Source organism: Mustelus asterias, chromosome 15 (genome assembly GCF_964213995.1).
Source record: "Mustelus asterias chromosome 15, sMusAst1.hap1.1, whole genome shotgun sequence".
Taxonomy (NCBI): Eukaryota; Metazoa; Chordata; class Chondrichthyes; order Carcharhiniformes; family Triakidae; genus Mustelus; species Mustelus asterias.
In genome coordinates this window covers 16,091,525-16,119,475 of record NC_135815.1, presented here as the reverse complement: position 1 = coordinate 16,119,475, position 27,951 = coordinate 16,091,525, and the positions used below count along the sequence as shown (strand labels likewise).

Here is a 27,951-nt window from a genome sequence, read left to right as displayed (position 1 = left end):
CATGGCCAAACCACCAAACCTGCACATCCCTGGACACTAAGGGGCAATTTACCATGGCAAATTCACCTAACCTGTGCGACCCCACCACTCTTTCTTTCTTTTGGTCATTGTTCAGTGACATCTCTCATCAAGCAGGTGGCCCTGGCCTGTTCCCATTGATGGTGACACTTGGGTAGCATATCTTGACCAGGGAAGGTGGGAAGAGCATCAACAGCAACAACTTATAGTTAACATAAAGAAACGTCACATGGCGCCTCACAGGAGAAGCGTCTTAAAGGAGGAATGCGAGGTAGCGAATCGGAGAGATGTAGGGAGGAGATTCCAGAGTTTGGACTGAGGTGACTGAAGTTATGGCCAATGTCACAGCAATAATACACAAGTGGCCATAGAATTTGAGGAACACAGGTCTCTCAGAGAGTTGTGGGGCTGCAGGAGATTACAGAGATGGGGAGGGACAAGGCCGAGGAAGAGAATTGTTAAAATCAAGATGTTTATGCAGCTATCTCCTCTCAGGCTGTCCATGGTTTTTTTATTCGTTCATAGGATGTGGACTTCGCTGGCTGGGCCAGCATTTATTGCCCAGCCCTGCGGGGCATTTACACGTAAACCATATTGCGTTAAAAGCAAAATACTGCGGATGCTGGAATCTGAAACAAAAGCAGAAAATGCTGGAAACTCTCAGCAGGTCTGACAGCATCTGTGGAGAGAGAATAAAGCCAATGTGTCAAGTCTGGATGACCCTTCGTCAGAGCCACAGATGACTTTGAAACGTTGGCTCTATTCTCTCTCTACAGATGCTGTCAGACCTGCTGAGATTTTCCAGCATTTTCTGTTTTTGTGTCAACCACAGTGCTGTGGCTCTGGAGTCACATGTAGGCCAGACCGGGTAAGGACGGCAGGTTTCCTTCCCTCAAGGACATTAGTGGACCAGTTGGGTTTTTCCGACAATGGTTTCATGATCATCATTTGGACTTTTCATTCCAGATTTTTATTGAATTCAAATTTCACCATCTGCCCTGGTGGGATTCGAACCTGGGTCCTCAGGACATTCCCTTCGGTCTCTGGATTGCTAGGCCAGTGACAATACCACTACGCCATTACCTCTCTGTGCTGCTTTAAAATGTAAAGCACAAAGCTTTCAAAGATTAGAACTTAAACGAACACATTTCAGTCTCGTAATAGCAAAACAAATGTTTCACATTTTGCATTGTTTCTTTTCCCAGCTGATTACTAAGTGGTTCTGAGACACGGCCTCTCCTGTGTGCCAATGAGACCTGCTGGCAAGTTGAGATGTTGTTCTGGAAAGCGCAAATGACCCACGCCCTCTGATAAGCCCAGAAGGACCATGGGATCGATCAACATAGGAAGATCTGCCACATTGAATGAACTGTTACACGCCAGCATTGATACTATTGGTGAGTGCACTCAGAGGGCAGAATAAAGGCTGCTCTGTGTCTACATCTAACACACTTCTGATCCTTAGTTGCTGAGTGAAGATCTACATCAAGAAAGGCATAACTTTGCTGAATCTCAACTTATTCCTGACACTGTAATGCTGTGATATTGTGTGTTAAATCTGGTTGTTGCACTATGCATTATAGACAAGGATAGAATCATAGAATTGTAGAATCCTTACAGTGCAGAAGGAGGCCATTCAGCCCATCAGGTCTGCACTGACTCTCCGAGACAGTATCTTACCCAGGCCAACCCCCTGACCTCTCCCCATAACCCCACACATTTACTTTGCTAATCTACACATCTTTGGAACACCAAGGGGAATTTCAGCATGGCCAATCCACCGAACCTGCACATCTTTGGACTGTGGGAGAAAACCGGGATACCCGAAGCAAACGGGGAGAACGTGCAAACTCTACACAGTCACCAAAGGCTGTAATCGAACCCAGGTCCCTGGTGCTGTGAGGCAGCAGTGCTCACCACTCTGCCACCCTGCCTTCCCATAGCGGGCACATGGGAGCACCACCACCAGCAGGTTGCCTTCCAAGTCAGTCAGCATCCTGACTTGGAACTACATCACTGTTCCTTCACTGTCGCTGAGCCAAGATTCTGGAATTCCCTTCACCACACGAGCTGCTGTGGCAGCTCACCACACCACCTTCACAAGGGCAATTCAGGATGGGCAATAAATACTGGCCTCGCCAGCGACACGCACATGCCAAGAACAGCAAGGTGGCACAGTGGCCAGCACTGCTGCCTCACAGCGCCAAAGACCTGGGTTCGATTCCCAGCTTGGGTCACTGTCTGTGCGGAGTCTGCACGTTCTCCCTGTGTCTGCGTGGGTTTCCTCCCACAGTCCAAAAGATGTGCTGGTTAAGTGCATTGGCGGTGCTAAATTCTCCCTCAATGTGCCCGAACAGGCGCCGGAGTGTGGCGGCTAGGGGATTTTTGCAGTAGCTCCACTGCAGTGTTAATATAAGCCAACTTGTGATACTAATAAACCTACATGAACAAATCCCAGATTGGCAAGCTGCGTTGGCAGGCCTGATTGGCTTGTAGAGATGAGGCCCAAAGTTAGGTTAAGGGTTGGGCCTGTACAGACATTCCTAACTGATTGTTGATGTAGTGTCGGGTCCACACGAAAGAAAAAACAACACCTCCTCCTTTTATCTTGGTGCCCAGTTCTGCTTTGATCAGAATAGGTATTTAACATTCCTTCCCATTCACGACAAAACATCTGGGAACAGAGGCATTTACACCGATTGAAGAAAGATTTTGGGAATTGTTTTCCCCAGGAATGTGAAAGATCTGTGCTCCAGATGCCAGCAAGGTAAACATGCGAGGAAAAAATTGGCTGCAACTCTTAAGATCATGAAGGAAATGTTAGGTCTTTGTTGATGCCAATATGGTCGAATCCTAGATGTATCATTAACAGCACTAAGGACTTTTGTCCTTGTGGCTGGCTGCTTGTGATGTTATCAGCTCCGAAATAACTTCAACTGAGTTCAGAATTGCCAGACAGAATATAGGTGTGGATGATCACATTGAACCTTTGTGTGTGGTTTCAGTGGTGACACTTTACAAGTTTATTTATTGTCACAAGTAGGCTTACATTAACACTGCAATGATGTTACTGTGAAAATTCCCTAGCCGCCACACTCCGGCTCCTGTTCGGGGACACTGAGGGAGAATTTAGCATGGCCAATTCACCTAACCAGCATGTCTTTCGGACTGTGGGAGGAAACCGGAGCACCCGGAGGAAACCCTCGCAGACACGGGGAGAACGTGCGGACTCTGCACAGACAGTGACCCAAGCCGGGAATCGAATCCGGGTCCCTGGAGCAGTGAGGCAGCAGCGCTAACCTTGTGAACTGCGCCACCGTGCCGCCCACACAAAAATTAAAAACTGTCACTAAATTCCCATCCAATATGGCTACGCGTTTTACCTTTATCTTTTTGACAAGAGGAACTTGGAGCAGGTGTAAGCCATATGGCCCTTTGATCCAGGTATACTTTACCACAAAATGCCAGCTGGTCCTCGACCCCAGCCCATTTTCCCACCCGATCCCTGAATTCTGACTGTTTTTCCCTTCATAAAATGTACCTCAGGCCTCATCCACAAGAAGTGCTTTGAATGCCGATGTGTGAGACGATGAGTAATGGAATGAAATGCCTGGCGGAACGTTCTGATCAGCCACTGGCTGAGTCTTGTGATGAACATGACTCCATTCTTTGACTGGCCAGTGTCAAGCGCTGACTGCTCGGTGCTGAGTAATGAGCTGTGAAATGTGCTTGTGGCCACAATTGAGGGAAGTCATCCTCTGAAAAGAGATCGTTACCGTCATGGGGGAGGAGCTGACTTGGAGTTAAGGCAGGATATAAAAAGAAGTTTGCCAAAGTGGCGTGGATGACCGAGATACCTCATTCTGGACAAAACGTAAACTGTTTTGTTGTGGGCTCTCGCTTAATGCATTCATTGCCGGGAAGAAAATGTCTGAGGTTTTTTATTTCTCCTCTGCTGCCCCCGTTTCTCAAATGGTAAATAAGATTGAAAATAACTTTTTGACCTGCATTTTTCAACTTTTTGACCTGACTTCCTGCTCTGCTTGTTGTTAATTCCTTGATAAGATCTTTCCGTGGGTGTCGGGCTCATTGAATACATGTTTGAGAAGGCTAAAGCCTATTTTCAGAGTCTGCTCCCCCTCACCCACCCCCTCTCCCCCCCCAACAAATTTAGCAGCAGAACAAACACATCTAATTCAGGTTGTCCTATGAACAACTTAGTACACCGCCCCCCCCACCCCCCTCCAATCCAATCATGTTAGATCTTTTTTAAAAATTCATTCATGGGACATGGCCATCTCTGGCTGGCCAGCATTTATTGCCCATCCCTTGTTATCCTTGGAGTCTTGTTAAAGTTGTACAAGACATTGGTGAGGCCGCACTTGGAATACTGTGTGCAATTTTGGTCACCCTATTATAGAAAGGATATTATTAAACTAGAAAGAGAAGATTTACTAGGATGCTACCGGGACTTGATGGTTTGAGTTATAAGGAGAGGCTGAATAGGCTGGGACTTTTTTCTCTGGAGCGTAGGAGGCTGGGGGGTGACCTTTATAGAGGTCTATAAAATAATGAGGGGCATAGACAAGGTAGATAGTCAATATCTTTTCCCAAAGGTAGGGGAGTCTAAAACTAGAGGGCATGGGTTTAAGGTGAGAGGGGAGCGATGCAAAAGTGTCTAGAGGGGCAATTTTTTCACACAGAGGGTGGTGAGTGAGTGGAACAAGCTGCCAGAGGTAGTAGTAGAGGCGGGTACAATTTTATCTTTTAAAAAGCATTTAGATAGTTACATGGGTACGATGGGTATAGAGGGATATGGGCCAAATGCGGGCAATTGGGATTAGCTTAAGGGTTTTTTTAAAAAAAGGGCGGCATGGACAAGTTGGGCTGAAGGGCCTGTTTCCATGCTGTAAACCTCTATGACTCTGGCAGTTGAGAGTCAACCACATTGCTTGTGGAGTCACATGTAGGCCAGACCAGGTAAGGATGGCAGATTTCCTTCCCTAAAGGACATTAGTGAACCCAATGGTTTTTTTCTGACAATCGACAATGGTTTCATGGTCATCAGGTGATTCTGAATTCCAGATTTAAAAAAAAAATTGAATTCAAATTTCACCAGCTACCACAGTGGGATTTGAACCGGGTCCTCAGAACCTTAGCTGAGTTTCTGGATTAATCGTGTCGCGATGAATACTGCTAGGCCATCACCTCCCCTCTACCCCAAATGGCCTTTTAAACAGTGACGGGGGGCAGTGACACTAGATAATTAATTGATGGTGTATGGTGAGTTGCAGGAATCTGGGAATGGCTTATCCTTGCCCAGATTGCAAGCTAATGATGGTAGAAGTGTTAGGCCTAGGCTTCTGTTCTTTTTCCTTGCACCTGTCATTGCTGCTTCCTGAGACCAATATGTGGAAGGTGGTGGTAGGCCCAATGGAGGGTAAAGGTCATGCAAGGCAAAGGTCATGAAGTGGCCTCTTCATTCTTACCTGTTTTGCCCTCACTTAACATCACAGGTTGGTGCAAAAGGATGGATCTCATGGGATAAAGGGGGAGGTGGCTAGATGGGTGGAGAACTGGCTTGGTCACAGAAGACAGAGGATGGTAGTGGAAGGGTCTTTTTCCGGCTGGATGCCTGTGACTAGTGGTGTTCCGCAGGGCTCTGTATTGGGACCTCTGCTGTTTGTGATTTATATAAACGATCTGGAAGAAGGTGTAACTGGGGTGATCAGTAAGTTTGCGGCCGACATGAAAATGGCTGGACTTGCAGATAGTGAGGAACATTGTCAGAGGCTACAGAAGGATATAGATAGGCTGGAAATTTAGGCAAAGAAATGGCAGATGGAGTTCAATCCAGATAAATGCGAAGTGATGCATTTTGGTAGAACTAACGTAGGGGGGAGCTATACGATAAATGGCAGAACCATAAAGGGTGTAGATATGCAGAGGGACCTGGGTGTGCAAGTCCACAGATCCTTGAAGGTGACGTCACAGGTGGAGAAGGTAGTGAATAAGGCATATGGCATGCTTGCCTTTATAGGACGGGGCATAGAGTATAAAAGTTGGGGTCTGATGTTGCAGTTGTATAGAACGCTTGTTCGGCTGCATTTGGAATACTGCGTCCAGTTCTGGTCGCCACACTACCAGAAGGACGTGGAGGCTTTAGAGAGTGTGCAGAGGAGGTTTACCAGGATGTTGCCTGGTATGGAGGGGCTTAGTTATGAGGAGAGATTGGGTAAACTGGGGTTATTCTCACTGGAAAGACGGAGGATGAGGGGTGACCTAATAGAGGTGAATAAAATTATGAAAGGCATAGATAGGGTGAACGGTGGGAAGCTTTTTCCCAGGTCGGTGGTTAAGTTCACGAGGGGTCATAGGTTCAAGGTGAAGGGGGGGAGGTTTAACACGGATATCAGAAGGACGTATTTTACACAGAGGGTGGTGGGGGCCTGGAATGCGCTGCCGGGCAAGGTGGTGGAGGCGGTGACACTGGGAACGTTGAAGACTTATCTAGTGGGAATGGAGGGATACAAAAGAATGGTCTAGTTTGGACCAGGGAGCGGCGCGGGCTAGGAGGGCCGAAGGGCCTGTTCCTGTGCTGTATTGTTCTTTGTTTGTTCACACATAGCTGCGGCTTGCCGGGCTGCCCTCCAGTGTGACGGTGTCTGGTTAACCGCCTGCCTGCCTCCTCTGGTTCCCCAGTGGTAGGGCCGTGAAGCATTGGCAGGATTACGCAGCCAGACCCTGGTGGCCTTCCTCTCGCTGGTAGTAACCCAGTCAGGAGCCTGGCATATGGGTTGATCAGGGGGGCCAGGCAGAAGTCCAGGACCCACTGGAAATCTGCCTGGAGGAGGGGAATTTAGTTCCATTATTTGTACATGGTTTGATGTTTGGAAGGACATTTTTGTATGAAGGGAAAAGGTTGATTTTGACAATGACAGAAATGGGCGGATGCCAATCTGCCTTTAAACACCTTGACTGATTCCCCTTTCCTGGAACCTTAATATGGTCGCCGACTGATCTTCTACCACCCACTGGTGCCTTTTATTAAATTCATTCGTGGGACATGAGTGTCGCTGGCTGACCATTTATTGCCCATCCCTAGTTGCCCGAGGGCAGTTGAGCATCAACCACATTGCTGTGGCTTGAGAGTCACCTGTAGGCCAGACCAGGTAAGGACGGCAGATTTCCCTCCCTAGAGGACATTAGTGAACCAGATAGGTTTTCCCGACAATGGTTTCATGGTCATCAGTAGGTTTTTAATTCCAGATATTTTTTATTGAATTCAAATTCCACCACCTGCTAAGGCAAGATTCGAACCCAAGTCCCCATAGCATTAACTGTGTTTCTGGATTAATGGTCTAGCGATAATACCACTAGGCCATCGCCTCCTCAAGTTTAAATCAGCCCTTTTGCTGGTGTTAGGCATGGCTCAGTGGTAGCACTCGCTAGGAGTCAGAAGATCACAGGTTCAAGCCTCACTCTTGGGATGTGTGTGTGTAATTTGGGGAGCAGTGAGGTAATGCTGCACTGTCAGAGGAACCACTTTCCTGTCAGTCAGATGAATGTCAAAGATGCCAGGGTGCCATTTTGAAGAAGGAAAAATGAACTCTCTCTGGTGTCCTGGCCTGTACAATTTTCTTTTGCGTGATGTTGATTGAGGGATAAATATTAGTCAGAGCTCCTCTTCAAAATGGTGCCGTGGGGTCTTTCACATCCACCAAAGAGGGGAGGTGGGGGTCTCCATTTAACATGGCATCCTAAAGACAGCATTGATAACAGTGCAGCACTCCCTCAGTACCACATTGGAATGCCAGCCTGGATTTATTTGCTCAGGGTGAGGAGCGAGACTTGAATCTAAAGCCTCGGAGGCAAGGGCACTGCTGACTAACCCATAGCTGACACCTATAAAGATGTTGTATAAATGCATGCCTTCCTCACTATACACTCCTACATGCTTGTATCTCCGACCGCAGAGAGGTTGCTCAGGCCACTTTTAGTGGGATGTCTTGAAGACAAACTTGTTGTCAAGGCCAGAACAATTGGTGGCTTGTTTCCCGCTTCCCAGCTGGACCCGATGGAGGCTGTGCTGCAGCTCAGCTGGTGTTTCGAGGTTTGTGTGCCAGTGTTTCCACAATAACAACAACATGTGTGCAATGATGTTGGTGCAGTAATTGAAACCATCAACATCTTTTAGGCATGAACTCCGAGAGCAGCAGTGCAGCCCTGCAACTCAGATTTCAAATCCCTCCATGGCCTCAGCTATATCCCTGTAACCTCCTCCAGCCCTGCGACCCTCCCGGGATATCTGTGCTGCTCTACTCCTGGACTCCTGAGCATCCCCAATTGGAATTGCTCCACCATTGGTGGCTGTACCTAGGCTGGAAGCTCTGGAACCACCACCTTCCCTCTCCCCCAAACCTTCCCCCTTCTCCCGCTGTCCTGCTTTAAGATGTTCCTTAAACCCGGGCCCAAGCTCCTGATCAACATTACTGCTCATGAGGCTCAGTGTCCTCTGGGGTAAACTGGGGTTGTTCTCCCTGGAAAGACGGAGAATGAGGGGAGATCTAATAGAGGTGTACAAGATTATGAAGGGGATAGATAGGGTGAACGGTGGGAAGCTTTTTCCCAGATCAGAAGTGACGTTCACGAGGGGTCACGGGCTCAAGGTGAGAGGGGCGAAGTATGACTCAGATATTAGAGGGATGTTTTTTACACAGAGGGTGGTGGGGGCCTGGAATGCGCTGCCAAGTAGGGTGGTGGAGGCAGGCACGCTGACATCGTTTAAGACTTACCTGGATAGTCACATGAGCAGCCTGGGAATGGAAGGATACAAACGATCTAGTTGGACCAAGGAGCGGCACAGGCTTGGAGGGCCGAAGGGCCTGTTTCCTGTGCTGTACTGTTCTTTGTTCTTTGTTGTTTTATTATGTTTCTGTCAAGCACATTGGGCGGGATTTTCCTCTCCCTCTCCATGGTGTGTTTTGTGGCAGCGGGAAGCGGTGCGTCGCGCGCTGGCGGTGGGATCTTATCGTCCCGCTGTTGTCAACGGGGTTTCCTGTCGAACGCACCCCTTGTCGCCGGGAAACCTGCAGCAGGGATGTGCCGTCGGCAGGACCCATAAAATCCCTCCAGTGTGAACGACAGTAAGACCGGGGAGGCGATGGCCTCATGGTATTATCGCTAGACGCTTAATCCAGAAACTCGGCTCATGTTCAGAGGACCCGGGTTCGAATCCCACCATGGCAGATGGTGGATTTTGGATTAAATAAAGAACATCTGGAATTAAGAATCTATGATCATGAAATCATTGTTAATTGTCGGAAAAATCCATCTGGTTCACTGATGTCCTTCAGGGAAGGAAATCTGCCGTCCTCACTTGGTCTGGCCTACATGTAACTCCAGAGCCACAGCAATGTGATTGACTCTCAGCTGCCCTTGGAACAAGGGATGGGCAATAAATGCTGGCCAACCAACCATGTCCCACGAATGAATTTAAAAAAAAAGATTTTGGTTATTGCTTTAGATTTTCTTTACAAGTGAAGTATTAGTCACAAGTAAGTCTTACATTAACACTGCAAAGAAGTTACTGTGAAATTCCCCTAGTCGCCACACTCCGGCGCCTGTTCGGGTCAATGCCCCTAACCAGCACGTCTTTCAGACTGTGGGAGGAAACCGGAGCACCCGGAGGAAACCCACGCAGACACGGGGAGAACGTGCAAACTCCGCACAGACAGTGACCCAAGCCGGGAATCGAACCCAGGTCGCTGGCGCTGCGAGGCAGCAGTGCCAACCACTGTGCCACCATGCCACATGGGTGTCACTGGCTGACCAGTATTTATTGCCCATTCCTAGTTGCCCTTGAACTGAATGGCTTACTCAGCCACTTTGAGGGCAGTTGTGAGTCAACTACATTGTTGAGGCTCTGGAGTCACATGTGGGCCAGACCAGGTAAGGACGGCAGATTTCCTTCTCTAAAGGACATTAGTGAACCAGATGGGTTTTTCCAACAATCAACAATGATTTCATGGTCATCAGTAGATTCTGAATTCCAGATATTTTTTATTGAATTCAAATTCCACCAGCTGCTGTGGCGGGATTCGAACCCGGGTCCCCAGAACATTAGCTGAGTTTCTGGATTAATAATCTGACGATAATACCACTAGGCCATCGCCTCCCCTTGATGCTATGTAAAAACAAGTTACTTGTTGAGCCAGATAACAGGTGAATAAAATATTTATCATATCCCAGTGCTGACTGAGACAATAGTGCATTTATTCCATACCTTAAATTCCGGCACCAGGATTCCTGGACTCCATGGGTTTGGATTCCTTATGGTGAACTCCGATTCAGGTCTCCACCTTTGCAACAACTCTAGCTTGTTTTCATGGGTCAGGGATCACTGAAGATGCATATTGGGGCTCCAGCCACAGAGAGGGAGCTCGGCATTGGCTGGCTTCCAAATCCGCCAGTGCCAAGGGAGGTGATTGGTCATTGAGAAGGGCAGAGCTACCTCAGAGATGAGGGTGAACAAGGCCAATGCAAGAGATTGGGGTAATGTTGGAGCGAGCTGGAGCCACAACAGGGTCTCCCCTGGGAGATGGCATGGCTATTATTATGTACATCTCAGCCTACCACCACCTTCTGCATGGTGGACCCAGGAAGTGGTAATAACTGGGGAGGACAAATGCTGGATGTTATTTTCATGCAACGTAGGAGGAGGAGTGGTCAGGTCGAGGGGAAGAAAACTCAGGATGGGGTGAGCGGCAGGTATCAACAAAAAATAAAATACATTCACGTGCCTGACCGGGGTTTCTGACAAAGCTACGGAGGCTGATGATTAGAACAGCTGAGCAATGGTAAGTGCAAGAAGACCAGTTGACCATTTAGCTACAAACAGCTTCTGTAATAGAGGAATGTGAGTTGATTTTTTTTTGGTGGGAGCGTATGGGCCCCAACTCAGTTTTTTTAAATTCATTCATGGGACATGGGCATCGCTGGCTGGCCAGCATTTATTGCCCATCCCTAGTCGCCCTTGGAGTGCAGTTGAGAATCAACCACATTGCTGTGGCTCTGGAGTCACATGTGGGCCAGACCAGGTAAGGGTGGCAGATTTCCTTCCCTAAAGGACATTAGTGAACCAGATGGGTTGTTCTGACAATTGACAATGGTTTCAGGGTCATCAGTAGATTCTTAATTCCAGATTTTTAAAAATTAAATTCAAATTCCACCATCTGCCGTGGAACCCGGGATCCCAGAAGTTTCTGGATTAATGATCCTGTATTCAAGCTGGGACTACTTGTATCATGCAACCCAGCGACAGTGAATTTTCAAACTGAAGGATAAATCCACTTCCCCTTAATATGAAAGAAACAAGATGTCAACCACTTACAGCAAATTTTAATCCAATGTCATGCCAATTCTTGTAACAGCGGTGCCAATCTAAACCAGAATGTCAGCGTAGCATAACAGAGCGGGATATAGAAGGATTTTTAAAAAATTTATTCGTGGGACATGGGTGTCGCTGGCTGGCCAGCATTTATTGGTATATAAAGACACAAACTCAATTTACAAAATAATGGTTGGAATGCGAGTCTTTACAGGTAATCAAGTCTTAAAGGAACAGACAATATGAGTGGAGAGAGGGTTAAGCACAGGTTAAAGAGATGTGTATTGTTTCCAGCCAGGACAGTTAGTGAGATTTTGCAAAATCAGAACTCCCACTTACTTGATGAAGGAGCAGTGCTCCGAAAGCTTGTGGATTGTGCTACCAAATAAACCTGTTGGACTTTAACCTGGTGTTGTGAGACTTCTTACTGTGCTTACCCCAGTCCAACGCTGGCATCTCCACATCACAGCATTTATTGCGCATCCCTAGTTGCCCTTGTTCAGAGGGCAGTTGAGAGTCAACCACATTGCTGTGGCTCTGGAGTCACATGTAGGCCAGACTGGGTAAGGATGGCAGATTTCCTTCCCGAAAGGACATGAGTGAACCATATGGGTTTTTCCCACAATCAACAATGGTTTAGTGGTCATCAGTAGATTCTTAATTCCAATTTTTTTTTAATGGAATCCAAAGTCCACCGCCTGCCATGGTGGGATTCGAACCCGGGACCCAGAACATTAGATGAGTTTCTGGATTAATAGTCTAGTGATAATACCACGAGGCCATCATCTGCCCATTTGAAGAAAAGTACACTAAGACATGCACATTTTAGCAAGCTTGCACCAAGTTTTAGTCATCCATCATCCTGGTATTCATTGACCTTCATCGGTTGACATTTCTACAAAACTTCAATTTTAAACTTCTCTTTCTTGTGTCCAAATGCCTCATGATGTTGTCCCTTCCGGCCTTACGAGATCTTTGCGTTCTTGTACGTTTTCTATTTTAATGGTTATGCCATTGTCGGCTGTGCCTGGGCCCTAAGCTATGGTATTCTCTCCCTAACCACACAACCCCCCCCCCCCTCCCCACCACCAATCTCTGGCGCCAGGGACCCGGGTTCGATTCCCAGATTGGATCACTGTCTGTGTGCAGTTTGCACGTTCTCCCCATGTCTGCGTGGGTTTCCCCCAGGTGCTCCGGTTTCCTCCCACAGTCCAAAAGATGTGCTGGTTAGATGCATTGACCATGCTAAATTCTGCCTCAGTGTATCCGAACAGGTGTTGGAGTGTGGCGACTAGGGGATTTTCACAGTAACTTCATTGCAGTGTTAATGTAAGCCTACTTGTGACACTAATAAATAAGCTTTAACTTTAAGATGTTCCTTAAATATTACCTCTTTGATCAAGCTTTTAGTCACCTGCCTGAATATCCCCTCATGTGACTCAGTGTCCGCTGTAGTGTTTGATGATGCTGCTGTGAAGTGCCTTGGGGATTTACACTACATTATAGACACTGTCTGAAGGTTACGTTGTTGATGCTTCACTTTTTATCTTCCTCCGGCTACTCATCAGCTGCTCAGTAACCACGTCAGAGTTTCACACAGAATCATCACCTTGTGATTTTTAACTCTTTGGATTTTTTTTCGCCCGGTGCTTCTGTTGATGAAGCTTGTCTTTCAACAGCTGGGTGCCAGGTCTCACAGGGTTAAAGGCCTGAGTCCTGGGAAAGCACATAGCAGCTGCTGGGTTAGGGGATGACCAATCTGCAGCTGTTCCCCACTTGGAGAGATGCGAATGTCTCATCTGGCGGTTTCAGGGGGAGTCTGGGACTCTCGCAAACACACATGTAAAACTGGCAGAGTTAGGTCTTTGCCAGACGAGTCCCATCATTGCTGTTGGTTTACTAACCTGGTATGAAGAACAAACAGTTTACTTAGTGTTCTCATTCTGTCTGTTTCTTTTCCCCTTCTGGTGACTCAAAGTCCCGTGAGCTCTGGTAATTAATCGGACTGGTTGTGCTTCATGTAGAGACCCCACATGCGCAGCAGGGTGGAAACCAATGTCCAGTGTCCCTCTTAGTTGACGTTTCTGCATTGAATCAGGAAGGAATCGTATTCAGGCCTTTCCAATCAGTATTCAGGCCAAAGATGTGTGGGTTAGGTTGTGTGGTAAACCACTGTTAGCTTATTACCTGTATATGTGACATGCCTGGACACATCCCTGCCGGCCCTACCCGAGCCTCCTCCCCCCCCCCTCCCCCCGGGCCAGGTATAAAGGCGACTGCTCCCCACCCCCCTGCCTCAGTCTGGAGCAGTTCATCGGCATGGGTGTGCTCCAAGTCTTTTGCTAATAAAAGCCTATTTGTTCTTGCATACAAACTAGTCTTTGCTCGATTGATGGTGCATCAGGTTGATTGGCCATGCTAAATTAATCCTAGTTCAGGAGGATTAGCAGTGCAAATATGTGGGGCTATGGGAATAGAGCCTGGATGGGATTATGGTCGGTGCAGACTCGATGGGCCGAATGGCCTCCTTCTGCACTGTAGGGATTCTATGATTTATGATTCTATGAAATATCTTTGTGTGGCAGCGCAGAAGGAGGCCTTTCGGCCCATTGAGCCTGCATGGCAAATACCAGTGTTCAGTGTCCCCCCTCAGTTGACGTTTCTACATCTAACTAGTCCATCGAGTCTGCACCGACTTTCCAACAGAGCATTTTGCCCTATCCCCATAACCCCACATATTCACTCACCAATTCCCCGAACCTAGCCATCTTGGGACACTAGGGCTAATTTAACATGGCCAATTGACTTAACCTACACATCTTTGGACTGTGGGAGAAAACTGGAGCACCCGGAGGAAACCCACACAGACATGGGGAGAACGTGCAAACTCCACACAGATAGTCACCCCAGGCTGAAATCGAACCTGGGTCCCTGGCGCTGCGAACTAGCAGTGCCAACCACTGTGCCACCATGCCACCCCAAAGTTTTTGTTGAATTCTGATTTCACCATCTGCCATAGTGGGATTCGAACCTGGGTCTCTGGATTACTAGTTCAGTGATAATGCCATTGCATCACCACCTCCCCATGTTTCCTGAATGAATTTTTTGAAAAATGATTTTGATTTTTTTGATTTGATTTATTATTGTCACATATATTAACACAGTGAAAAGTATTGCTTCTTGCACGCTATACAGACAAAACATACCATTCATAGAGAAGGAAACGAGAGAGTGCAGAATGTAGTGTTACTGTCATAGCTAGGGTGAGGAGAAAGATCAACTTAATGCAAGGTAAGTCCATTCAAAAGTCTGACAGCAGCAGGGAAGAAGCTATTCTTCGTGACCTCAGACTTTTGTATCTTTTCCCGAAGGAAGAAGGTGGAAGAGAGAATGTCCGGGGTGCATGGGGTCCTTAATTATGCTGGCTGCTTTGCCGAGGCAGTGGGAAGTGTAGACGAGAACTGGTTTGGGGACATTCTGGCAAACTGGTACAGCCCTCTCCAAAGCCAATGTTCTGGCTTTCCTATCTCAGGCCCTGGTTCCAATGTAATTTAAAAGTCTCCCATGGCCCACTATCACATCTAGAGATGCAGAGTGAGAGGGACCACTTTTAAGTCATTTACTTTCCTTGAATACAAACACACGTAGACATGTTTGCAAACATTCAACTTTCAGCCGCAATATGATCGGACGCATCCTTGAGATAGTCGCTCATTCCATGCCTGTTGAAACCACCAGCACCAATACAAAGATTGGGCAGGATTCAGAACCATTCCTGTTCCCTTTCACAGGGCAAAGCTCAACACTGCTTTGTTGTAGTTCCTTTCACAATATGTGGAATTGAACAGAGGCTTTCCACTTGTCAGAACACTGAGGTAAAGTCTAACCCTGGGAGGTTGTTATTGGCCTTTTGGAAATGAGGGAGTGACAGGCATCAATGAGTTTATCGATGTACTCACGGCAAATATCAGTGTTCAGTGTCCCTCTCTGCATCTAATCAGGAAGGAAGCATTTGCAAGCCTCGAGTCTTTCCAATCAGCATTCAGAAGTAATTGTGCATGAAAGGCAGTTTTTGCACATAACTGCGCTCAATTCTTCATGAGGTCACTTCCAAGGACATCCAAGTGCTGCTCCCTGTATTAGGCAGCAGAAAAGACTGTCGCAATCACCTCGCAATGCTTCATGAATCTTTACCTCCTTTTGATGAACTTGCCCCTCAGCTGGAGACTGGGAAGGCTTTCTGAGCAATGACTGATGAGGATTTGGTGTTGGGGTGAGGAAGCAAAGGTTGGCAAAGGAACAACATTTGTCTAACATCTGTCCAAGACTGCAAGAAACTACAAAGGATTGTGAACATAGCTCAGTCCATCACGCAAACCAGCCTGCCTTCCAGTGACTCTGTCTACACTTCCCGCTGCCTTGGGAAAGCAGCCAGAATAATCAAGGACCCCATGCACCCTGGACATTCTCTCTTCCACCTTTTTCTGTCGGGGAACAAGTTACAAAACTCTCAGGTCATGTACCAACTGACTCGAGAACAGCTTCTTCTCTGCTGCTATTAGACTTTTGAATGGACCTACTTCATATTAAGTTGATCTTTCTCTACACCCTATCTGTAACTGTAACACATTTTGCACCCTCTCATTTCCTTCTCCTCTATGTACTCTATGAATGGTGTGCTTTGCCTGTATAGCGCGCAAGGAACAAGAAGGTGGCTGAAGAAAGTGGAAGAGAGTATGTTCGTGGTGTGCGGGGTCCTTGATTATGCTGGCTGCTTTTCCGAGGCAGCGGGAAGTGTAGCCAGAGTCAATGGATGGGAGGCTGGTTTGAATGATGGACTGGGCTTCGTTGACGACACTTTGTAGTTTCTTGTGGTCTTGGACAGAGCGGAAGCCATGCCAAGCTGTGATACAATCGGAAAGAATGCTTTCTATGGTGTAAAAGGCTTTCTTGAATTTAAAAAAAAGGGTTTGTTTTTTTTGAGTTTGGAATCGACCTAGATAACGATAGCATATATTTGAAAAGGTAATCCCGCACATGTCAACCTTTTGCTACATTAACACAGTGAGAAGTCTCACAACACCAGGTTAAAGTCCAACAGGTTTATTTGGAATCACGAGCTTTTGGAGCGCTGACTCACCTGATGAAGGAGCAGCGCTCCGAAAGCTCGTGATTCCAAATAAACCTGTTGGACTTTAACCTGGTGCTGTGAGACTTCTTACTGTGCCTACCCCAGTCCAACACTGGCATCTCCACATCATGCCTCTCACTAACACACACACAAGCATGCATACGTTTACAAGTTGTACTCTAGGTAGTTACTTTCTTAGCCAAATTAAAGTTCAGTGTTGGAAGGCAATGACAGTTCATGATTTATGATTCCTTTGCTGGTCACATTAGCCGAATTCTTCCCAGAATTGCTGTGGATTCTGGGAGTTGGGTTGAAGCCCATGGAACTGCAACTGCTGAAGCCAACTTCCTTTGAAAAACTTAATCCCTCTCTCCTAGAGGTCGATGATTTTTCCACCCGAGGTTCCTTTTGATGGAAATTCACTATCTCTGTGCTGGATTTTTAAAAAACACTAAGAGTTTAACACCAGGGTGGCACAGTGGCTAACATTGCTGCCTCACAGCACCTGGGTTCAATCTTGGCCTCGGGTCACTGTCTGTGTGGAGTTTGCACATTCTCCCCATGTCCATATTCAAGAGATGGCGAGATGTGGCACTTGGGGTGAATGGGATCAAAGGTTATGGGGAGAAAGCAGGCAACTGAGTTGGACGATCAGTCATGAGCAGACTCAAAGGGCCAAATGGCCTCCTCCTGCTCCTATCTTCTATGTTTCCTCCGACAGTCCAAAGATGTGCGGGTTAAGTTGATTGGCCATGCTAAATTGCCCTTGGTGTCAGGGGGACTAACAGGGTAAATATATGGGGTCACGGGGATAGTGCCTGGGTGGGATTGTTGTCAGTACAGACTCGATGGGCTGAATGGCTTCTTTCTGCACTGTAGGGATTCTCTTTTATTCTATGAGAGGAGAGAAGGGAGCTCTCTGCTGCTTAATTGGCAGCTCCTCTGGACTATTCACTTCAGCTGCTTGTGTTGAAGAGATTTCAAAATGGTTACTTCAGTCACGCGACTAATTATTTCAGAGGGGTTAGTTTATCTGATATCTGAACCGACAGTTAATTTTGTTTCGTGGCCAAGGTGATTCGATTCTATAATATCCATCCATTAACCCCCCAGAGGAGTTATTATCTACCTCTATTAGATAGGAACACATCTTTTCTATAAGTATTATTGGGGCAGACTCTCTGCCTCCGCTGGAGAGATAGTCCAATAGAAACGTAAATATTAGGTCCGGTATGTTTTTCAGTGAATGAACTAGTTCTTGACATCCTTTGCGGTGAAATTCCATGATGTATGTGCATATCTGAGTTCTACTACACATTAGAACTTTCCAGAAGCGCCAGGGACTGGTTTCGATTCCAGCCTCGAATCACTGTCTGTGTGGAGTTTGCACATTCTCCCTGTGTCTGCGTGGGTTTCCTCCGGGTGCTCCGGTTTCCTCCCAAAGATGTGCTGGTTAGGTGCATTGGCCGTGTTAAATTGCCCCTTAGTGTTGGGGGACTAACTAGGGTAAATTCATGGGGTTATGGGGATAGGGCCTGGGTGGGATTGTGGTCAGTGCAGACTCAATGGGCCAAATGGCCTCCTTCTGCACTGTAGGGATTCTAAGATTCTATGATTTAACTTGCAATGTCTGGTATCAGGTGACTTGTGGCAGCCATCTGAAGTTCGTGTCTTTTTCTCATTTTATGATGTCCTTTTTAAGCAGGTCAAGATATTTTCGGTCAGCTGGTAGAATTACAGATTAATATCTTTCATGCACAAGTCACATCATCATGATGCTTTGCATATTCAGATCGGCCTCCAATAATGCCATGAGGGTCTGGTTATATCAAGCAGGAGATTAAAGCAAAGGTGGCTTTTCTGTTGGGCCCAAGCAGTTGGGAAGTTGATCAGGAGCCAAATAATGCGACAAAAGATACCATTTTTAAAAAAGTACTAAGTATCCCTGTGGATCAGAGGCATTTGGCGTGCTCCTCTGTGCCCCTCGAGGTGACAATTGGCCTCGAACTTCCCACTCCCTCATCCATGATCCCAGCTGCAGCTGCCTTGGGTCAGAGAGCATTGCCCTTAGTCCCCATTAGGCTGTGTTTTACAGCTGGGTGGCTGCTTCCCTTCTGGTCAGGAAATTGACTGGCAAATGCTCATGAAACCTTGATCCTTCTCATTGTCCAGGCCTCATTGCTGCAACTCTCGGGGCAGCCTGCCCTTCCCCAGGCCACAATTTCACCCGGGACTTGACCAGGATCGCTCTGGAATCTGAATGCGTTGCACGTGACTCACACAAGGAAGATTATCTCCTCTCTATTGGCCAAGTGTTAAGATAAGTTTGGCTGTAACTTCAGCTTCTGCGCGCATTCAATGCGTCACAAGCACTGGAATTGAGGAAAACACGAGTCAAGCATTCCGAGTGCTCCAGGGGAGGCGATGGCCTAGTGGTATTATCGCTGGACTATTAATCCAGAAACTCAGCTCATGTTCTGGGGACCCGGGTTCGAATCCCACCACGGCAGATGTTGAATTTGAATTCAATAAAAAGTATCTGGAATTAAGAATCTACTGATGACCATGAAATCATTGTCGGAAAAACCCATCTGGTTCACTAAGTCCTTTAGGGAAGGAAATCTGCCGTCCTTACCCGGTCTGGCCTACATGTGACTCCAGAGTCACAGCAATGTGGTTGACTCTCAACTGCCCTCTGAAATGGCCTAGCAAGCCACTCAGTTCAAGGGGCAACTAGGGATGGGCAATAAATGCTGGCCAGCCAGCGATGCCCATGTCCCATGAACGAATAATAATAAAAAAATGTGGCTCTGAATCAGTTTGAGTGTTGGTGCTTGGGGACACTATGGAAGAATTAAAAGGGGAGATAGATATCGATGTTTACGGGGCTGGTATAGTCACTAAAATGATGCAGAATTGAATGACTCCTGGTATTCTAAGTGTATTTTCTTTGTGCTGACTTGCTTGTGTAGCGTGTTTAACCTGTCTGACTTCTCTTTCAGATAATGAAGGAGAGATGGTCAACAGCCAGGTGCCAAGGACGGTTCTCTTAATGCATCGATGGTACCTGCCATCCACTGAACTGGCAGGAAAGCTTCTGTTGATATATCCTTTCCACCTTTATTCAGATCTACCAGAATTATAATTGTTTAGACAAGCCAATACTTGGCCAAAGCTCTGACGAAGGGTCATCCAGACTCGAAACGTCAGCTCTAGTCTTTGTCCACAGATTTGACTTGATTTATTATTGTCACATGTATTGGTATACAGTGAAAAATATTGTTTCTTGCGCACTATACAGACAAAGCATACTCTTCATAGAGTATATAGGGGAGAAGGAGAGGGCGGCATAGTGCCACAGTTGGTAGCACTACGCCTTACAGCACCAGGGACCTGGGTTCCATTCCGGCCTCGGGTCACTATCTGTGTGGAGTTTGCACGTTCTCCCCGTGTCTGGTGGGTCTCCTCCGGGTGCTCCGGCTTCTTCCCACAGTCCAAAGATGTGTGGGTTAGGTTGATTGGCCATGCTAAGTTGCCCCTTAGTGTCAGGGGGATTAGCGGGGTAAATATGTGGGGTTATGGGGATAGGGCCTGGGTGGGATTGAGGTTGGTGCAGACTCGATGGACCAAATGGCCTCCTTCTGCACTGTAGGGATTCTATGAGACAATGCAGAATATAGTGTTACAATCACAGCTAGGGTGTAGAGAAACTTCAGCTTAATATATGGTAGGTCCATTCAAATGTCTGATGGCAGCAGGGAAGAAGCTGTTCTTGAGTCGGCTGGTCCATGATCTCAGACGTTTGTATCTTTTTCCCAAAGGAAGAAGGTGGAAGAGAGAATGTCCGGGTTGCGTGGGGTCCTTAATTATGCTGGCTGCTTTGCCGAGGCAGCAGCAAGTGTAGATAGAGTCAATGGATGGGAGGCTGGTTTGCCCCTCGATCCTGCTCCGCTATTCAAGATGAAGGGGGGGGGGGGGGGGGAATGTCCCAAATTTCCCACCACCATGCCGTGTTTTCTGGTGGCAGAAGTGGCTCACCATTGGCCAGTGGGGGGTCTTCCAGTCCTGCTGATGTCTATAGCGTTCTGTATGGTTTGCCAGAGAGTTGCCTTGCCCGGGGAGGGGGAGGTTGGGGGGGGGGGGGGGACCGGAAGATCCTGCCAGTGGGAAAGAGCTGAAATTTCAGCCCCATGGCTAGTCTGATTGTAACCTCTTGCCTACACCCGGGGGTATGATAAAGTGTTAAACAGCATATGTGACACACGGGCCCTGATTTTACCGGCACGCCCACCCTGAAATCGGGGCAGGCGAGGCTCACACAATGGCATTCTCCATTGGCCTCGGGCGCGATCTTACGAGCCTCGGGCGGGCGTGCTGGTAATATTCCGGCCACGGTATCTTTCTGGTTTCCTTGACCTTCAAACGTATCAGGAAGCCTGCGGTGAAGACTGCAATGAGTTTCGACTCAAAATCTGCCACCTAATGAGGTAAGGAGCTGAGAAGCAGTGTGTGTGTGATTATTGGCTAAGCGTTATTGCAGCGCGCACTAAAGCTCTTTCCACGAGTCTTGGGATCAATGGCATCTGTGTTCAGCTTCACAGGGAAAGAGAGTAAGGCCTGCAGTTTTCTCAGTATTGCTGGACGCCAGCAAGGGATGCTCCTCAGAGGGACAATAGCTCACCAGATAGCCATTATTCACACGCCAAGGTAGTAAATATTGGCGGAATCTTTGACAAAGGATTCACACCAGATGGTGAAGTCAAAACAAAGAGTGCTTCCTGCTGGGAGTCTTTGTCCAGTGTCAACACTCTTCATGTATTCAAGAGGCGGCTGGATATAGCACTTGGGGCAAATTGGATCAAAGGTTATGGGGAGGAAGCAGGATTAGGCTATTGAGTTGGATGTTCACCCATGATTGTGATGAATGGCGGAGCAGGCTCGAAGAGCCAAATGGCCTCCTCCTGCTCCTATCTTATGTTTCTATGTCTCTACACATGTCCCGTCTTTCATCGATCCACAACTTATAGTTTTTGCAATGATTTGATTTGATTTATTATTGTCACATGTATTGGGATACAGTGAAAAGTATTGTTTCTTGTGTGCTATACAGACAAAGCATACCATTCATAGAGTACATAAGGGAGACAGAAAGGAGAGGGTGCAGAATGTAGCAGATAGGGTGTAGAAAAAGATCAACTTAGTGCGAGGTAGGTCCTTTCAAATGTCTGGTGGCAGCAGGGAAGAAGCTGTTCTTGAGTCGGTCGGTACGTGACCTCAGATGTTTGTATCTTTTTCCCGACGGAGGAAGGTGGAAGAGAGAGTGTCCGAGGTGCGTGGGGTCCTTAATTATACTGGCTGCTTTTCCGTGGCAGTGGGAAGTGTAGACCGAGTCAATGGATGGGAGCCTGGTTTGTGTGATGGACTGGGCTACTTTCATGACCCTTTGTAGTTTCTTGCGGTCTTGGTCAGAGCAGGAGCCATACCAAGCTGTGATACATCTGGAAAGGATGCTTTCTATGGTGCATCTGTAAAAATTGGTGAGAGTCATAGCGGACATGCCGAATTTCCTTGGTTGATATGTTCAGCATGAGTTCAAATGGGGAACAGTGTGAGCATCAGGAGGCCTCTGCAGCCCTTGCCCCTGTTGAAGTCCTGCTTCAGCTAAAACAAGGCCCTGCTGAGACCAGATCAGGAGTAACGAGAGCACCTCTGGGCACCGGAAAGATGAAACAAAAGAAGGCGGCATTCCCTGAAATTAAGAGGTTAAGGGAGTTGATCGACATTTTCAGGATATGAAGGGGAACTGGAATGGGGAGGTTGGAGAAAACAATGGGGCGACGGGGGATTCTCTGACCTCCGGGGTGAAAGACAGCTGTCCATGGGATTTCTCTTGGGGGACTGCATCCCATGTTGCTGGGAAACCCATCACGGGGGTGCGCTGTCGGCGGGAGCAGAAGGCCCCGCCAGCGTGAACAGCTGGAAAATGCCGGCCAACATCTGCTTGTGAAGGAAGTTTGGCCGGAGGGGGGCTAAAGGATTGAGGAATGAAATTCGGGAAAACATTTTCACACAAAGTTGGAACTATCTTCCTTAAACTGTAAACGGGATCAACTGCTAATTTTAAACAGCAATTGATAGATTTTTTTGAGCCCAATGGATAGGGGTCAGAGGCAGGTGCGCAGAGTCAGCTCACAGCTTAGCCACAGTCTCACTGCATGGCTGGACAGGTTCTAGGGGTTAAATGGCAATCAGTTCAGGACATTATATGGACTGAGTGTGGTTAGCGAAGACACTTGCCTTCCCTCTGAGGCAATCACTTGTCAAACCAAAGCTTGTAAACTGACCTGTCTCTCTGAATGTTGGATGCACAGGTACTGGATTTCGGAATTCCCTGCCGAGTTTAACTTGGATCTAGGTTTGATCCGTCTGACGGAGGAATTTCGGGAATTAGCCAGCCAGCTGGGATGTGAAGAACACAGTAAACTCATCGACATCTCCAGCATGTAAGAAAGCCTCTTTACTTCCTCAGTTTAAATACCTGGCAGTCAGCACGCACAGTGGACACTGATCAATTAAATTATGTCTTGTATGTTAAGAGTGACAGATGTTTAGTTGAAATTATCGTTTTGCATGTTCAGAGCATGTCTCTATAATATGACAATGTCCACATGTGTGGTGATTGTCCCTTTATGGGCAACACAGCAGAGTAAGGGTCACATGACCTGGGTGACCAATCAGGACCACCTCAGGGGGTGGGCGCTCTTAGGCAGGAGACATGGAGAAAGCAAACTGCAAGCACGAGGCAATTCCGAACAATTCTTAATTCATAAATACCTTTGTGTTCATGCATTAAGTCTGTGAAAATGCAGTTGAGGGTGGTGAGTGTCTGAGACAAGCTGCCAGAGGTGATAGTAGAGGCGGGTACAATTTTGTCTTTTAAAAAGCATTTAGACAGTTACATGGATAAGATGGGTAAAGAGGGAAATGGGCCAAATGCAAGCAAATGGGACTGGCTTAGTGGTTTTAAAAAAAAAAAGGGCAGCATGGACAAGTTGGGCCGAGGGGCCTGTTTCCATGCTGTAAACCTCTATGACGCTAAGTCAGGTGAACATTACTCTGCTGTGTTGCTCTAAAGGGTCAATCACCACACCGTGCTTCAAACAAAATTACCTCATTGGCTCTGAGGTTCTTTGTGGCATCCTGAGGTGGTGAAAGGTGCTATATAAATTCAAGTCCATCTTCTGGAGTGACATACAAATGCCATAATTCTCTTCACTGCCTAAACACTTCTACCTTCTGCGATCTGAGTGCATTAATATGGGAGGTAGATGGTGAGTCCATGGGAGCTATTGGCCATATTGCCTAGAAAACTGTCCGACGGTACTTGTGGCTGTCACATTTCATAACGGTATCCGGCACAGTGCACGTGTTTGTTGTGGGATTTTACTGACAGGTTTAAGGTGTCCTGTGGTGTTGAAGATCTGTATGTTAGAGTTCGGGGTGCAACATGCAACAGGGGCGGCACGGTAGCACAGTGGTTAGCACTGCTGCTTCACAGCTCCAGGGACTTGGGTTCGATTCCCGGCTTGGGTCACTGTCTGTGTGGAGTTTGCACATTCTCCTCGTGTCTGCGTGGGTTTCCTCCGGGTGCTCCGGTTTCCTGCCACAGTCCAAAGATGTGCGGGTTAGGTTAATTGGCCATGCTAAAAATTGCCCCTTAGTGTCCTGAGATGCGTAGGTTAGAGAGACTAGTGGGTAAATATGTGGGGGTAGGGCCTGGGTGGGATTGTGGTCGGTGCAGACGCGATGGGCTGAATGGCCTCTTTCTGTACTGTAGGGATTCTACGATGTTACTAAGTTCTAATGGGCCAAAAAGCAGAATGCCAGAGAACTCGATGGGCCGAATGGCCTCTTTCTACACTGCAGGGATTCTATGGCAAGATCCTATGTCAGGAACTGTTTACAGTGAGGACAATAATTCCGAGTGCCCTGGAGATTTTGCCAAGTGAAAAGAAGATAAAAATAAAGGCTGGGACTTTCCGGTTCCCGTTGTGTGGATGCGGCGAGGCAGCCAAAGGTCCATTGACATCGGCGGGACAGGAAGATCCTGCCGGCAGGCAGGGCTGGAAGATCCCGCCAAAGATTTGCATTTATATAGTGCCTTCCGTGATCTCAGAATGTCCTTAAGTGCTTTGCAGTCAATGTAATATTTCTGAAGTGTAGCCATTGTCGTAAGAAAATGTACAGCAAGCTCCCACCAGCTGCGAAATAAGTGACCAGATCACATGCTTCAGGTGTTAGTTCAGCGCAGCGCTTGAATAGCAGCTTAATTACGTGTTGGAGCATCTGTAGTGGACCCTGAACCCATCACTTTCCGACTCCGATCAGAGTGGAACCCACGAAACCGAGGCTGTGACATTGCCAAATGTGGCCTTTTCCAGCCACGCAACCATTTGACCTCCCCAGAGTACTGACAAAACCCCTGAGAAACATTCTTATTGTGCAGAAGAGTTCATCCACCAAATAAAATGGTTGCTTTCACACACAGTGCACGAAAATACAAAACCCTAATTTATAGAGTCACGAGCTTTCGCAGCACTGCTCCTTCATCAGATAAAGCAGCTGCGCTCCGAAAGCTCGTGATTCCAAATAAACCTGTTGGATTTTAACCTGGTGTTGTGAGACTTCTTTCTGTGCCCACCCCAGTCCAACGCCGGCATCTCCACATCATGGCTAATTTATAGATGCCTCCTATTTCTCATATGTCTATTATAATTAACAAGTTTTATTATTTTAAAAATGTTCTTGGGTCTCACCTGTTTGTCATTTTGAATGGGGGAGTGTTGATGCTCCTTTGGTTCACAAGAGTGCTGCTGACAATGCTGCATTCTCCTACTGGACACATTCACTACACGCACACATGCAATTTTACCATGGCCAATCCATGTGCACATTTTGAAAGCCCCGTCATGTCCACTGGTCCTGAAAAGTGCTTCATAACTGCAAATCTTTCTTAATTTAAACGTGATAATGTGAAGCTACGCAACGTTTAAGAGGGCTACAGAGATGGGGCTGGAGAACGGGACTAGCTGGGTAGCTCTTTCGGGAGACAGTATCTACACGATGGACTGAATGGCCTCATTCTGTGCTGTACAATTCTATGATTCTGATCTTAACCAATCCGCTAACACTAATTTGACTTTTCAAACAGTCCGTCCTACGACTGGATGAGACGTGTGACTCAGCGTAAGAAGATCTCGAAGAAGAAGGGGAAAGCTTCTCTGCTATTCGATCACTTGGAGCCTCTCGAGTTGGCCGAACACCTTTCCTTCCTGGAGTACAAATCCTTTCGGCGGATCTCGGTCAGTCAGCCTCCGTCTCAGAGAATTTGTCGTTTGTTGATTTTAATTGTCAAATGTCACCGCTCCCCCAAATGAGAACACTTGCATGCTGAGTATCACGCTGACATAGTTAGGAAGAGATGGGCGCGGTTTGTGACCCCAATGTAACACATTCCTGAACATCATCAAAGGGTTGGGGCTGCGGGAACACTCACCTCACCTCACCAACTGAGGACAGAGCAAACCAGGCAGGGCCAATCCTACACAGCTTTGTCTCCCAGGCGAAGGTACATGCCCGGGAGACAGTCACCTAGCAACATTACTGAGTGGAGGCAGCTTCTCCAATACTGCTTGGTTTTATAGACAAAACGATCGATCACCAAACACATTCGGCACTGTGGCACAGTGGTTAGCACTGCTGCCTCACAGCGCCAGGGTTCGATTCCTGGCTTGGGTCGTTGTCGTGTGGAGTTTGCACATTCTCCCCATGTCTGCATGGATTTCCTCCAGGTGCTCTGGTTTCCTCCCAAAGCCCAAATATGGATTGACCTTACTAAATTGCCCCTTAGTGTCAGGGGATTAGAAGGGCAAATATGTGGGGTTACGGGGATAGTGCCTGGGTGGGATTATGATCAGTGCAGACTTGATGGGCTGAATGGCCTCCTTCTGCACTGTAGGGATTCTATGATTCTGGGAGTGGCACTTAGAAGTGTTAGGGACCAGTTCAGAAACTCCAAGGTATGTCCTGAAGTTAACCTAGATTCCAACTATTTTTGATTTTGGCATTGGGGCAGCATGGTGTCACAGTGGTTAGCACTGCTGCCTCTCAGCACCAGGGACCCTGACTCGGGTCACTGTCTGTGCAGAGTCTGCACGTTCTCTCCATGTCTGCGTGGGTTTCTTCCGGGTGCTCCGGTTTCCTGCCACAGTCCAAAGATGTGCGGGTGAGGTGGATTGGCCATGCTAAATTGCCCCTTAGTGTCGGGAGGGGCAAGCTAGGGTAAATGCATGGGGTTATGGGGATAAGGCCTAGGTGGGATTATTGTCAGTGCAGACTTGATGGGCCGAGTGGCTTCCTTCTGCGCTGTAGGGATTCTATGATTCTATTCTATGATTAGTGTGAGAATAAGGTGTCTCACTCCAGGTGAGATTCTATTGACCCACTAAGAAACTTTCATTAAAACAAACTTTATTCAACAGCACAGTGATGATATAACAAAAAGAATTAGCATAACTTTTACCAATTGAAATACTTAAACATGACAAGGTACAATTTTTAACTGCTAGCCTATCTCTACTAGTTCCAATTTAAACAATATTTCCCATAGACGTAAACTCCTCTTCAGAATCAGTTAGCAAGACACACGGACTTACGTGAATTCCCAGTCCTCCAGCCTTTTAACCCCTCTGGACAGGGATACAGAGAAACACCAGTCTTCAGACTCTCAAACAGCAGCCTCCAGAGGAAAACCTGTCTTCACGCAGCAGAAATACAGTGAGCGAGAGAAATTTGGAGAGCGGCCTAAAGACGGCTGATACCAGCCAATGGTGGGACTGGAAAATCCCATCTTGGATTTCAATTCCAGATTTTATTAATTTAATTCAAAATCCACCAGCCGCAGTGGGATTTGAACCTGCTTTCCCTGAGCTTTTTCCAGTGACTTCTCCACAATGCCATTCCCTCCCGCAACACCAAAGTGCTTTAGTTTTTCCCCTGAGACGGTAAGTGCGGTTTAAATTAATCCTGGATCCAGGCTGCAAATTGGCCCGTTGTGGCCTGTTTTACAAAAAGACCTGAATGCCAGTGACTTGACTCGAAACTGGCTGGTTTTACCCAGTTTAATGAGCCGAGACTGATCTTACTGCTGTGTCCATGAGCAGAGGGAGCTGTCATCAGCCTTGTAACTGGTAGTGAATCAATATAATAAGGGTAATTTGTTATGCAATTCTGTGAAAAATGAATCATTTCTGCCAATTTGAGATGTTACCCTCCAATCCAGTCCTGAAACCAGACTGCAGGAACATTCATTATTACATTGGGAAGGACAGAGAACTGTACTTAGTGCAGGGCA

General features: G+C 47.2%; 1 protein-coding gene across 9 annotated transcripts in view; it reads left to right on the top strand.

Annotated features, from left to right (window-relative positions):
• rasgrp3 (RAS guanyl releasing protein 3 (calcium and DAG-regulated)) overlaps positions 1-27,951 on the top strand; it is a 118,039-nt gene that overhangs the window by 48,354 nt on the left and 41,734 nt on the right. For all 9 annotated transcript variants that reach the window (XM_078229552.1, XM_078229555.1, XM_078229559.1 and 6 more), the window contains exons 2-6: positions 1,224-1,415; positions 19,541-19,643; positions 20,963-21,025; positions 22,910-23,041; positions 25,750-25,900. In XM_078229552.1, the coding sequence (XP_078085678.1) occupies positions 1,346-1,415; positions 19,541-19,643; positions 20,963-21,025; positions 22,910-23,041; positions 25,750-25,900 (519 nt within the window). In that variant the 5' untranslated portion in view covers positions 1,224-1,345. The remainder of the gene's footprint in view (positions 1-1,223; positions 1,416-19,540; positions 19,644-20,962; positions 21,026-22,909; positions 23,042-25,749; positions 25,901-27,951) is intronic.